At 43.2% G+C, this 12490-nt stretch overlaps 1 protein-coding gene across 4 annotated transcripts in view; it reads right to left on the bottom strand.

Annotated features, from left to right (window-relative positions):
• Positions 1 to 12490, bottom strand: part of MYO5A (myosin VA) — a 571522-nt gene that overhangs the window by 229573 nt on the left and 329459 nt on the right. For all 4 annotated transcript variants that reach the window (XM_069222454.1, XM_069222456.1, XM_069222457.1 and 1 more), the window contains exon 8: positions 10925 to 11032. In XM_069222454.1, the coding sequence (XP_069078555.1) occupies positions 10925 to 11032 (108 nt within the window). The remainder of the gene's footprint in view (positions 1 to 10924; positions 11033 to 12490) is intronic.

The raw sequence follows: 12490 nt of genomic DNA, 5'->3' as shown, positions 1-12490 counted from the left end.
AGCATAGGCAGGCTTTGGTAGGAGCTGTGGGTGGAGGAGAGTGTGTTGAACAAGAAATCATCCTCGACCTGTTCTGAGTGGAGGCTTACGTTGTGAAATTGTGCTGCTCTAGCCACCACCTGAGAGTACGCGGTGCTGTCTTCTGGTGGAGATGGTTTTGTAGGGTATGCCTCTGGGCTGTTATCTGACACTGGGGCGTCGTATAGGTCCCATGCGTCCTGGTCTTGGTCACCCTGGCTCATGGTGGTGTGAGCTGGGGAGTGTGATGGCGTTTGTGCTGGTGAAACGTTAATCACGGGCGGAGGAGAGGGTGGTGGTGTAACTCTTTTCACCACTTTTGGTTGTGGTGCTTGTTCCGTCTGGAACTCCAACCTTCTCTTTCTCCTAATGGGGGGAAGGGTGCTTATTTTCCCTGTCCCCTGCTGAATGAAGATACGCTTTTGCGTATGGTCCGCATCAGTTGCTTGTAGCTCTTCCTCAAACCTATGCTTCTGCATTTGGGAGGTTAGCGAGTGCTCTTCTGTATAAGAGCCTGAAGCTGGGTCGCTTGCAGTTTGTTTCGGCATCGAAACTTTGTCTGCGTGTTTTTTCGGCTCCGAGGTGACTTTTTTCCTTTTCGGGGCCGAAACCTCTCGGCGTCGATCTGTTTCGGTGCCGCTGTCTCGGCGTCGAGCCGTGTCCACACCGGCATCTCGGTGTCGAGGCTTGTCTCCAGCACTTTCTCGGTCCCGAGAAGGCTGCGTGCCGGTGTCTCGACCGGAGTCGGACGATCTCGGCACCGTTTGGGCCTTTTTCGGTGCCGACGGTCGGTCACCGATTTTATGGGTTGAGCCATGGCCTGGTGGCAGTGGCGTCCCCTGGGCCTTGTAAATGTTTCTTTGTGTGGTTTTCGACGTCTTACTCACGGTTTGTGTATCGTCGAATCCTTCGGAGTCTGAGTCTTGGATCGAGAAGGTACCTTCCTCTTCCTGTTCCTCGAACTCCCGTCGGGCTGTCGGTGCGGACGCCATTTGAAGTCTTCTGGCTCGACGGTCTCGGAGTGTTTTTCGGGACCGGAACGCACGACAGGCCTCGCAGGTGTCTTCGCTGTGCTCAGGTGACAGGCACAGGTTGCAGACCAAGTGTTGGTCTGTGTAGGGGTATTTATTGTGGCATTTGGGGCAGAAACGGAAAGGGGTCCGTTCCATCGGCGTTCCTCAGCACGCGGTCGGGCCGACCAGGCCCCGACGGAGGATCGAAAAACTACCCCGAAGGGCACCGGAGCTCTTCGATCTTCGATGCGGTGTTGAATGTAAGTACGCCGATCCCGAACGCAACAATACCGACGAAAATCTTCCGAAATTAACTATTTTTTCTGTTCCGAAACTCGGAGCGACAGGAACACGTCCGAACCCGATGGCGGAAAAAAAACAATCGAAGATGGAGTCGACGCCCATGCGCAATGGAGACAAAAGGAGGAGTCACTCGGTCCCGTGACTCGAAAGACTTCTTCGAAGAAAAACAACTTGTAACACTCCGGCCCAACACCAGATGGCGAGCTATTGCAGAACATGCGTATCTACAGCGACAGATGCCATCGAACGTAATATACGGACGTACATGGTCAACCTCCTGCGTGGGGCCTTCCCGGAACTGGGGAATTGGGACTGGGAGAACGAGTTGCAGCGGGTTCATAGGTTTCCGGTAACCCAGCGGGAGGGGGGCCAACGGGCAGATTCTAAATACCCCAGAGCTATCCTAGTTTATTTTGGAAATTACTTACTGGGACAGGAGATATCTGATAAAGCTCGTCCTAACACCCCACGTACCGTGGATGGGGTTACTTTCTTCACTCACCCTGATTTCTGTCATGCCACTGTCGAGCGGAGATGGCGGCTCCGACAGCTTACTAAACCATTCTCAGACAAAGGCGGGGAGGCGTATCTTTTGGCCCCTGCTCGACTTAAAATAGTAATGAATGGAAAAGTAAAAGTATTCACTTCAGAAATTAAAGCAAAAGAATATCTGATGGGGGTCAAGTAGCAAAGCGCAGAGACACATAGTAGGCAAAGGTGTTCGGGAGACTGGTGGGTGGGTGGCACACACATACACAACTCCAATACTCAGGCCATCGGTGGTCTGATTGCTCAGCAGGATGGGGGGCCAGTCCCGGGGAGGGAGGAAGCATGGGAGGGGGATGGAGGAGACTGGTCTGGAGTGGAGGAGGGGGGGGAGGGGAAGGGGAGGACGGAGGCAGAGAGGGACAGGGGAGAAGGGTAGGATATGGGGGAAGGGATAGGAGAATGGGGGAATAAAATGGAAAGGAAAGGATCAAGGGAAGCAAGGGAAATGGAAAGAATAGGAAGAGGGGAACAAAGAGAGAAGAGAATTCAAGAGAGTGTGCAGTTGGATAACAGAAAGAGAAAAGAAATAAAACAGGACAAACCAAGAAGGGGAAAGGAAAAAAAAATAGTAAATGGCTAGACTTCGAATTGCCTCAATTAATATATGCGGACTAAATGATCCTCATAAAAGAAGGAGAGTGGTTGAAGAATTAAAGACTTTTAAGGCAGATATTTACTGCCTACAGGAGACACATGTGGAATATAAAAATTCTGGAATTCTTGCCTCGCTCGGTATGAAAGTGATCGTTCGGTCAGAACAAGAGGTTAGAACTAAAGGGGTGGCAATATTAGATCGGACTAATAAATTAAATTTCACCAGGCAGAAGGCGGACAGGGGTGGAAGATGGGTAATTGTAGAGTGCAGTTATGGCCATAGTAGTTTTACATTATGTTCTTTATATGGGGTACTCACGGACGATCCAGTAGTTTTAGATACATCCCTATATTCTATGTGGTGATTTCAACTTCAATGGCTCTTGGGAGGGACTACAGGATTTATTAGCACCCACACCTAAGAAGTATCAGAGCCGTAAACCTCGGGTATATAAGGCAATGGTCGCCATTCAGAAAGAATTAGGACTAGTGGACGCTTGGGTGAAATTATGTAAGACAGACCCTGGATATACTTAATATTCGCTCCCCCATGCGAAATTAGAACGACTCAATTATTTTTTGACATCTCCTGTATTATTAAAACAGGGCAGGATGGAGTCATATCCACGAGCTATATCAGATCATAATCCCTTAGTATTCGATCTGGAATTAGATGGGCTGGAATCAAAAGCTAGGAGATGGACGTTTGAAAGAGGGCTCCTTAAGGACTCGGAATATTGTGAGTATATGAGAAAATGGATAGTTGAATTTTTGGGGTCAACCAGGGATCAGCTCCAGTAGAGATAATCTGGGATACTCTAAAAGCAGGAATTCGAGGTGAAACGCGGAGTTACAGTTTTAAAAGGCAGAAAAACTCCCAGGGCAGAATTAAAGACTTCCAAATGAAGCTGAGGGTAGCAGAAAGACAACTGGTTATAGCTATAGAAACTGGGGTGGGTATAAAGAGGGCTCAGGAGGAAGTAGCTATAGTTAAAGCAGCAATGAATGAGGTTATGGCTCAAAGAATAGCAGAGAAATATTTAGCACAGCGCTCACAAGGGTATGAGTATGGAGAAAAATCCGGGCGCTTGCTAGAAATAAGGGCAAGTCAGAAGATAGCATCCGGGGTCATTAGAGAGATTAGAGATTGGCAAGGACAGATAGTATCCGAAGTGGATGGAATTAGGAAGGTGTTTCACAGATACTATACACAACTATATAACGATACATCAGGGTATCTGGAGGGAGAAATGGTGGAATTTCTATACCCCATTAAGGTAGTGATAATCTATATGTGGGAGAACAGATAGATATCTCGGAAATTGATAAGGCAATGAGTGATATTGCCACTGGAAAAGCCAAAGGCCCTGACTTGATTCCCTTAGAGTTTTATAAAACTTTTAAAGCAATATTATTCCCGGTAATGATAGAGTTATTTATCTATGTACAGAGTGGAGGGGAAACCCCCCCATCATGGGATATGGCCAACATAGTAATGTTTTTGAAAAAAGGGAAACCCCCATTAAACCCGGCCTCATATCGGCCGATCAAATTAATCAACAGTGATGCCAAAATATATTCAAAAATATTGTCCGCTCGATTATCTCTGGTGATTAGGAAGCTAGTTTCCCCTAAACAGCATGGGTTTGTCCCGGGAAGGGATACTACTGATCATATTCAAAGAGTTCTCGCACTCTTTGATGCTACGGAAGAAGCAGAAGAACCTATGGCAGTTGCATTATTAGATGCAGAAAAGGCGTTTGACCGGGTGAACTGGAATTACCTGTGGTATGTAACGGAGTATTATGGGTTAGGGAAGAAATGTATTGTAGCAGTAAGGGCGCTATATAAATCACCAGCAGTGAAAATACAACTAATGGGAGGACAGTCCGAGGGTATCCAGGTCAGGAGAGGTACTAGGCAGGGATGTCCATGTTCTCCGCTCCTGTTTGTTTTATATGTAGATCCCTTGCTTAGACAGTTGGAAGAGAACTGCAAGATTCCACTGGTATGCAGGCAGGGATGGGATACAATAGTTCTAGCATATGCAGACGATATATCTGTATTAACTCCCACCCCTGATACGGCATTGAGAGAGGTTGAAGAGGTGACGACGAAATTTGGAAGATTTTCAGGGTACCTGTTAAACAGAGCTAAAACGCAGTTACTGGTTAATCAATATACAAGCACCCAGGATACTCGGAGGGTGGATCATGCAGTATATCTGGGTATAAATATTACACCAAAAGTAGGAGAAATTGTTAGTCTGAATCTGGATCCCATACTTTCGAAAGTCAGAAAGGATATGTGCAGATGGAATAATTTACACTTGACTACTATGGGGAGGTGTAATATGGTGAAAATGATTTTCCTCCCTAAGCTGTTGTATCTGTTTCATGCTATACCACTGAGCTTTACAAATCTAAGATTCAAGGAGATAAGATAGACTGGTTATGAGATTTATCTGGGCATATGGTAAGTGTAGAAGAGCAAGTAAATTTATGTCTCTTGCTCGAGAAAGGGGGGGTGGTCCCTACCGAATATAAAATTACACTAAATGGCTGCATCTTTTCAGTATATGCGCCCATTATGGAGTCCTACGAAAGAAGGGACCGCGGAAGAGGATTGCTCTAATATATACAAGTTGCAGATAGGAGCAGCAGCCAATGGGTGTCTGGTAACATTCCATGAGCCTGGATATTATAAAAAAAACAGATTTAAGGTAATGGAAGCGGCCTATAAGTGTTGGTGATCATGGTATAAAAAGAAAGGACTTGGTAGATATAATTATTACACCATGATTGAGAAGAATCCATCGCTCCCTGAAATATTTAAGGATAGGTGTATGGCAAGTTGGGCCTCCCTAGGTATAGTGAGATTAGGGAATTTTTTCAACAATTTTGGGGTCAAGCGGTTTGTGGATCTACAGGAGCAGTATGGTTTAGAGCGAAGGGACTTTTTTAAAAATTTACAGATTCAAGATTTTCTCGCAAGGAAAACAGGGGGTGTGCAGGGATTTAGAAGTAATCAACTGTTGAATGATATCCTGGTCAACCCTAATATAGCAATCAAGTCGATTTACGCTTTACTGCTGGCAGAACAGCCTGATGATTTAGAGAAGAACAAGGAGAGGTGGAGAAAGAAGCTAATGGACGGGAGTAATAATTTTATAAGGTCACTAGAGCTGGGATATACTATCTTACTCTCCTCGTCCCTGCAAGCACAACATTATAAAAGCATGTTTGACCTGTATCATATCCCAGCTCATCTTGTCAAATGGGGGAGCTTGTCAGGAATAAACTGTCCAAGATGTGGAATGCATGGAACAGACATTGTACACATGATGGCTACATGTGGGGAATTATTGGCTTTGAGGGAGGGTATTCAATCTGTTTTGAAAGGGGTTCTGGGATATGATCTGGTTCTCACCCCAGAGATTATGGTCCTAGGAGTCAATGGAGAAGTGGGTGGTTCACATAGAGCATTTATCTTTGTAGCCATGGCAGTGTATCGAATATGTATATCATCTGCGTGGTTGAATGTACGGCCTCCGTCCTGGCAGCAATGGTTGGCTAAATTGTTGTCTGTATATTATTTGGAGATGGCACTGTATGAACGCAAGGGGAAACGCAGTAGGAGGAAAGGGAAGGCAATTTGGGGGTCATTTCAGGACTGGATCCTGGCTCATAATGATTAATGTTTCAATTGAAACCAAATTATCCTCCCCCAATTCAATTTAATTTAAATATTTGGGAAATCTCTCTCTGTCTGGATTAGTCAGGCTGCTGTGTTTCCCATTATATATTTAGGTGCTACTTTTCTTCTAATGTTTTTTTTTGGTTTTAATTTCTTCCATTCAGTGTAAAGTGATGTAAGAGTACATTTGCTGTATTATTCCTTTCCAGGAAAAAATAAAAATAAAAAAATAAAAAAAGTAATGACTAAAATAAATCATAGTGCTACATCACTGTAGATGAAACTTTATGGCCATTGTCAGCAAAATGGTTCAGCTTACAATTCTCCTTTGTCTTTGATGAAGCTGTATAGAAAACTGTAAATGAAAATGCATAAAGCCAATGCCACAAAGGCTCTCAGAGACAGGTCAATACAAAATAAACAGCAAATTAGGAAACAAATGGCAGTCGCAAATGAACATCAAAATCAATAAGAAATCAAACAGCCTCCCTTGTAGCATCGGAAAGTCATCTGGCTCACCCCCAAATTTAAGGTTTTAAACAGAAAACATTCTCAAAGACTAACACTGAAAATGCTAAATCATCATGTTCTGAGCAATGAGTTATAATTTCAGCAAATCCGAGCACAATTCTGTTAAGTGTCATATTGCCTTTCCATCTAACCTATAGGTGTACCTGGATTCACAATTGACATGAAAATACTCCTCGTAACAAGGATGTGCAGTTTCCTTTAGAGGGTACCTTTAACTTTATATTCTTGTTTTTCTAAGGCAGACAATAAATGCAAGGAAGCCACTATCTAGACATTCACAGCTTGAGGCATTGGATAAATGGGATTGGATGAAGAAGAAGGTTAAGGGCTCATTTAGACAGTGGGTGTAAAAAGCAAATGGGAACATTTCGGAGTGATGATGGAGAGAAGATATGATAGAAGGAGTGAGAGATTTCCCCTGCAATAGTTAAAGAATGAGCAAACAATAAGAACGCTGATGAGGGTATCAGAGAAACAGAACTGACAAAAGGATTCAGATGAGGACGATATCTTTATAAATGGTCTTTTGAGCTCTAGATCTCCTCCATAAACTGATGGTTTACAAAGACAGGTGCAGGTCTCTATATGGATGCAGTGGGAGAGGGCACATGTGTACAGGCACAGGGATTGACAGTGTTTGCAGTAATGGGTGCATAAGCAAGCGCTGCACCTGAGAATACATTGAAAACTTTGCCAAATACTAGTAGAAATGCTACTGTTGTCTCAACTTCGGTTTCCAATGATATGTCTATTACTGAGCCTCCTGAAAAGAGGGAGATTAACTTGGGGCTTTTTGTTACTTCCAATAGTTACACCTTTAATTTATGTATAAAATGTGTTTTTTTCAATATTACTAATGTGAATTCAATGGTGCTCTTTTTCTCCAATTCCTTCTCCCCATTGTTTCTCTAAATACAATCATTCACTGTAGAGATGAGGTACAGCCATGACATATAATTATACATTAATTTTACTACTGTTTTGTTTAAAGGATACCAGGAAAGTGTTGTGGCGAGAGGTGTTCCAGTAATGAAAACTGTTTCAATTACAGTCTATCCTATTTTGTGAGCACCAAAGAACAGAACAGCAGAATCCATGCCCTGTCTAGTGCCATCTGTCCAGCATAAACTCCAAGATGAACAACTGCATCATTGTTGAAGCCCTCAAGCTCCTTCCACATCAAAGGGACCATATCCCAGTGATGCCTACAGAGTGTTTTAAACAGGATCAAAAAGGTGAGATTAACAACAGCACTGACAAGAGAAATTCAATGTCATCCACTGCAGCCAGGTGATTGGTACATGTAAAGAAGCATGCCAACAAGAGCTGGCTTAAGGCATGATGGAAAGGATCTTATCAAGTCGCTCTTGTGACAAACAGTCCTGTGAGGGGTGCTGCAATCCCACCATGGATCTATGCAGCTCACACAAAATGAGTGAAGATGGCAGATGACGGAGTGGTGATAACACACACTAATTCAGGGTCAAGCACAAGTTGCAGCATTGGATCCAGAGGGGGAGTGCAGGATAATGTGAAACTTCAAAATTGTAATTTCAAAAACTGTTTCATCATAGTGGCTGTTCTTCTAGATAATTGTCACAGATGAACTGGCAACAGCTTATTTAACTGTAGAGCTCTGTATTTGGCTCTTCTTTACAAACATATTCCAGATCCAGGTGAAGTGTACTTTCTATTTGAAATTCTCTTTCTTAATGGTCTCTTAGAAACAGGCGATTCACTCTCACTAATCTCTGAATCAATTTCAACTACTTATGATTCGTTTCTGATTGTTTCTAACTTTTCACTCTCCCACTGTTTTCTTTTGTAAGTTATTTTCATGCTGTAGATGACACGACTTCTTTTCCTCTTCTACAGCACGACTCACAGTGAATTGATGAGCTGCGAACCCTACAGGGCCTGCCTTCATGGAGTTAAGATGTAGTGGAAACAACACATTTCATGAAGCAACGAAAATGGCAGGATCAAACAGCCTGTTTTTTTTTATGCTTTACTGTCCTAAGAAAAATATAAAATCAAGAAACATTTTTTCTTTGAAACTATCACTGTTTTGTGTTTTTATATGCTTTGTTATTTTTTTTAAATATTAAAATAAGTATTAAGTTAATGTATTATTGCCACATCTATTTGTTCTTTTCATAGTTTTGCAGGACTACTGTCTAAATTTGCTTTTAATACGTTATCAATCTTTTTTCTTGTGAACAAAACTGCACTTTTTTTAAAACGTAAGCTATTATGTAGTGGATCTGAAACTTACTGGCATCAGTCCTTTAAATCTGGCCACTGCCTTTAGTACTGGCTTAAGAAAACATGGGAGGACATTTAAGTTGCTGGGGAGGATGGCGATGCTCGCTGATTCAGTGCTTATTAGAGGTACCACGCAGCATAACATGCTTAAGTGCAAATCCTTCATACTGATTGTAGGAACATATAATTGCTTTATTCACAGCATTTACTAATATGCAAGAGCAAATAGTGAAATTGTAAGTGAGCACACTGTTGGTAAGTTTCACCAAATAATATATAGGCAGTAAACCATTAATAGTTATTATCTAGATAGTGAGAGATAAACACTGGTTTTTGTCATTTAAATGTATATGATTGGTGCAGCTGTACATAGTCATTTAATTAACAGTTCTTCTAATGATTTAGTTATAAAAATGACATAAAAAATAATAGTTTACCCTGTGTTGCTGACGTCCTCACATCACAAACAAAGAAAAACAGGAAGATGTTGACAAGAAAGACACTGGATGAATTTGCACTTAAACTTCTGGGCAAGGGGACACCCAGATACAATATCTGCCTACTTTGTACAAATACTGCACCAAGGATATTGTTAGCATTTGTTTCCCAAGCCATGAAAAAGCTTGTAGGCATTCATTAGTCTTGAGCAAAATACGCGTTAGTTATCCTTTCAGCTGTGTGATTAGCATACTCATGCTTCTTGTATGTAAATACTGACTGCATATCCATTACTGGATATTTGAATACATGATTAGTAAGATTTGTGAATCCAGTAAAATGATGGCTAAAAGGATACAAGAATCACATTATTATGACTTCAGCAGTGCTAAGTGACCTCTTCATCTCGGATAGTCACTGTCCTAAGGCATCCCAAACAGCATTCTTACCTCTAATCTTGCAACAAATAACAATACTGGCAGGTCCGTGGACAGTACCAACCAAATGTCCTGTACATACCATTACGTTTCCAAATGCTTCTCAAAACCCAATGTACTTTAGGTTTGAGAAGTGCACAATGAATGATGCACTTTGAAAATGCAGCATTCAAGCAAATTCCACATTTGGGACAGTTCAATTCCTTCTTTCACAAATACGCAATATGCCTCTTATTTGTGAATATCATTCTTCCGCATCCACTCCGTAAGGTCTGTCTACATAAAAAAAATATGCATCGACTATTTGTTGATAAAAGTAGCTCTGTAGTTATTAATTCATACAATCTCACTGTAGAAGAACCAGAGCACATTTCATGCATGTTCGCATGATGCAGCTTTATTCGCTGCACACATCCAACACTGGACCTGTGCTTTGTATGAGGTCTCAGCTGTCACGTGGTCTTTTAGTGCTACAGGCTAAGAAGATACGGAGCTGAGACACAAAATCTATAAGTAGTGGAGGCACCTTGAGGTTGGCAATATCAAAAATGTCCTGTTGGTATGGATGTGGAAGAGGTGAAATGGCTGCCAGATCGCCACGCTCTCCTATTTATCTTCCCATTGCAGCAAGAGCTGCAAAAGTTATGTTTGCATGCCAAGAAACTTGGCCTTTGCATTTTCAAATAATTACTCAAAAAAGTAGAAACTGTGCTCTTCTAGGAATTGCTATGGATAGATATGGAAATTATGTGGGAAGAAGATATGGAGTAACAGCCAGAGGTGTCAAATTTAGAAGTGGGGAACCAGGTTCCGAGTCTCAGTGTCAGCTCAACATCCTGTCATTCTGGACAAATCACTTAGGGCCATATGTACGAACACATTTTCCCATTGACACAGAATGGGAAAAACCCTTTGCTACATCTGGCCCTTAATCTCACTGGGCCCAATAAAAACAAAAACATTTGACTTTTTGTAATGTAACTTGTACTCATTTAAAGCGTTCCAATACCTTTGGGTCAAGTTCACGCTATATAAAAAAGCAAAAAAAATAAAAGTACGGTAGTAGAACCTTATATTTACCTAGCAATGTACAGGCGTGCCTCGTATTCGCCATTTCTTTGGCATCATCGATTCCATCAATCAGAGGATTTCCTCCTTGGCTCGTATAACGGAAATGATTGGCATGGCCTGCAATGAAAATACACAATTTAATAGTGTGAAAAAGTATTGCTCAGCCAATGAGGTCAGGGTGCTGCTTCTTGTGTTCTCAACAATATGGCCTGCTAAAAAATAATTTACTACACAATGGGGCATTGTAAGCCTAGTTCCATGCCCCACAGAAACATCACTGGAATATAACTCAGGCTTAGTACCTAAAACAAATAACAAAGAACTAACAGTGGGTGTAATGGACGGTAAATACTGGTATACAGAGAATGAAAACACACGTAACCCTCCTCCTCCCCCGCCACAGCCACACTCATTCATCCAATACAGTCCACAGAAAAAAATCTTATGGACTATGCATTTAAAGAATATTTTGTTATATCAACACATGTGATATTGTTAAAGCCTCCACATTACCTTCCGTCCCTCCCTCGCCTTCCTTTCCACCAATGAGGCTCCCTGCCTCCCCCTAGACACCTCCCTTCACCTTAAAAAAAGCCCACCCCACCACCTCCTGTTCTTTTTGTCTAGCCCCGCTAGACTTACCTTTTCCTTCTCCTCCACGGCGGGGCCTGGGAGGGGGGGCATTGTCTGGACTCTTGACGAGCACGGAGCACCTCGCTGGGAGTTTCCCGGCCATCGCATCTTCCGGTGGCAGGCGGTGCTGCCTTGGAGACGCGGCCTTGGAGTCAGCTGACGGAGTCGTCGGCTCTATGGTGGCTGGGTCTGTGCTTCCAGATCTTCGGCTCGCGTTTGCTGGGCTGATGTGCCGGTGGTGAATATTTGCATTTTGGCGGCAGGATGGGCGTTTCTGCCTGCGTTTTTTATGATTTTGGATTAATTGATGCACTTTTCTCATTTGCTGCTGTTGAATTCGGGGGGGGTGGGGGCTTTCTCCATTATTTTACTGGGTGCTGTTGGCCTCTTGGGTACATTTCTTGTTTGGATAATGGTGAGGCAGGTTCCTTCCAAGCGGCGCAGGATTGTCTCTTCTTCTTCAGGGGAGGATGTTGCGGTTCCCCTTCCCACTCCTGGTGGACACCAGGTTGCGCTAGGGGCTCCTGCGCCTCTCATGTCCAGAGAGGAAGTTCAGGACATGATTGAGGTGGCTGTGTCTCGTGCTCTTCAGGCTGGAGCATCTCGACCTGGACGTTCTACGGCATCCCGTCCTTCAGGGGCTGCAAAGGGGTCCTCTTCATCGGATGAGGACGCTCCTTCTCCTTCTGGTGGGAAGTATGTCTCCAGGGAGGAGATGTGGGAGGTTCTGACGCATGTTCGGGACAATTTAGGTTTTCCTGTTTTTCAACCTTTGGGGACGGATTCACACTTGTTCCCTCAATATCAAACACCTTCGAGGTTTGCCATGCCTTTTCAGGGCCCTGTTAAGGATATGGTGTTCCGGGAGTGGAAAGATGTGGACAAGTCTTAGGTTTCGCGCTTCCTTCAGAAACTGTACTTACTGGAAAGGGAGGATGTGTT

This window comes from Pleurodeles waltl, chromosome 3_1 (assembly GCF_031143425.1).
Source record: "Pleurodeles waltl isolate 20211129_DDA chromosome 3_1, aPleWal1.hap1.20221129, whole genome shotgun sequence".
Lineage (NCBI taxonomy): Eukaryota > Metazoa > Chordata > Amphibia > Caudata > Salamandridae > Pleurodeles > Pleurodeles waltl.
This window is presented reverse-complemented; position numbering and strand designations above follow the sequence as displayed.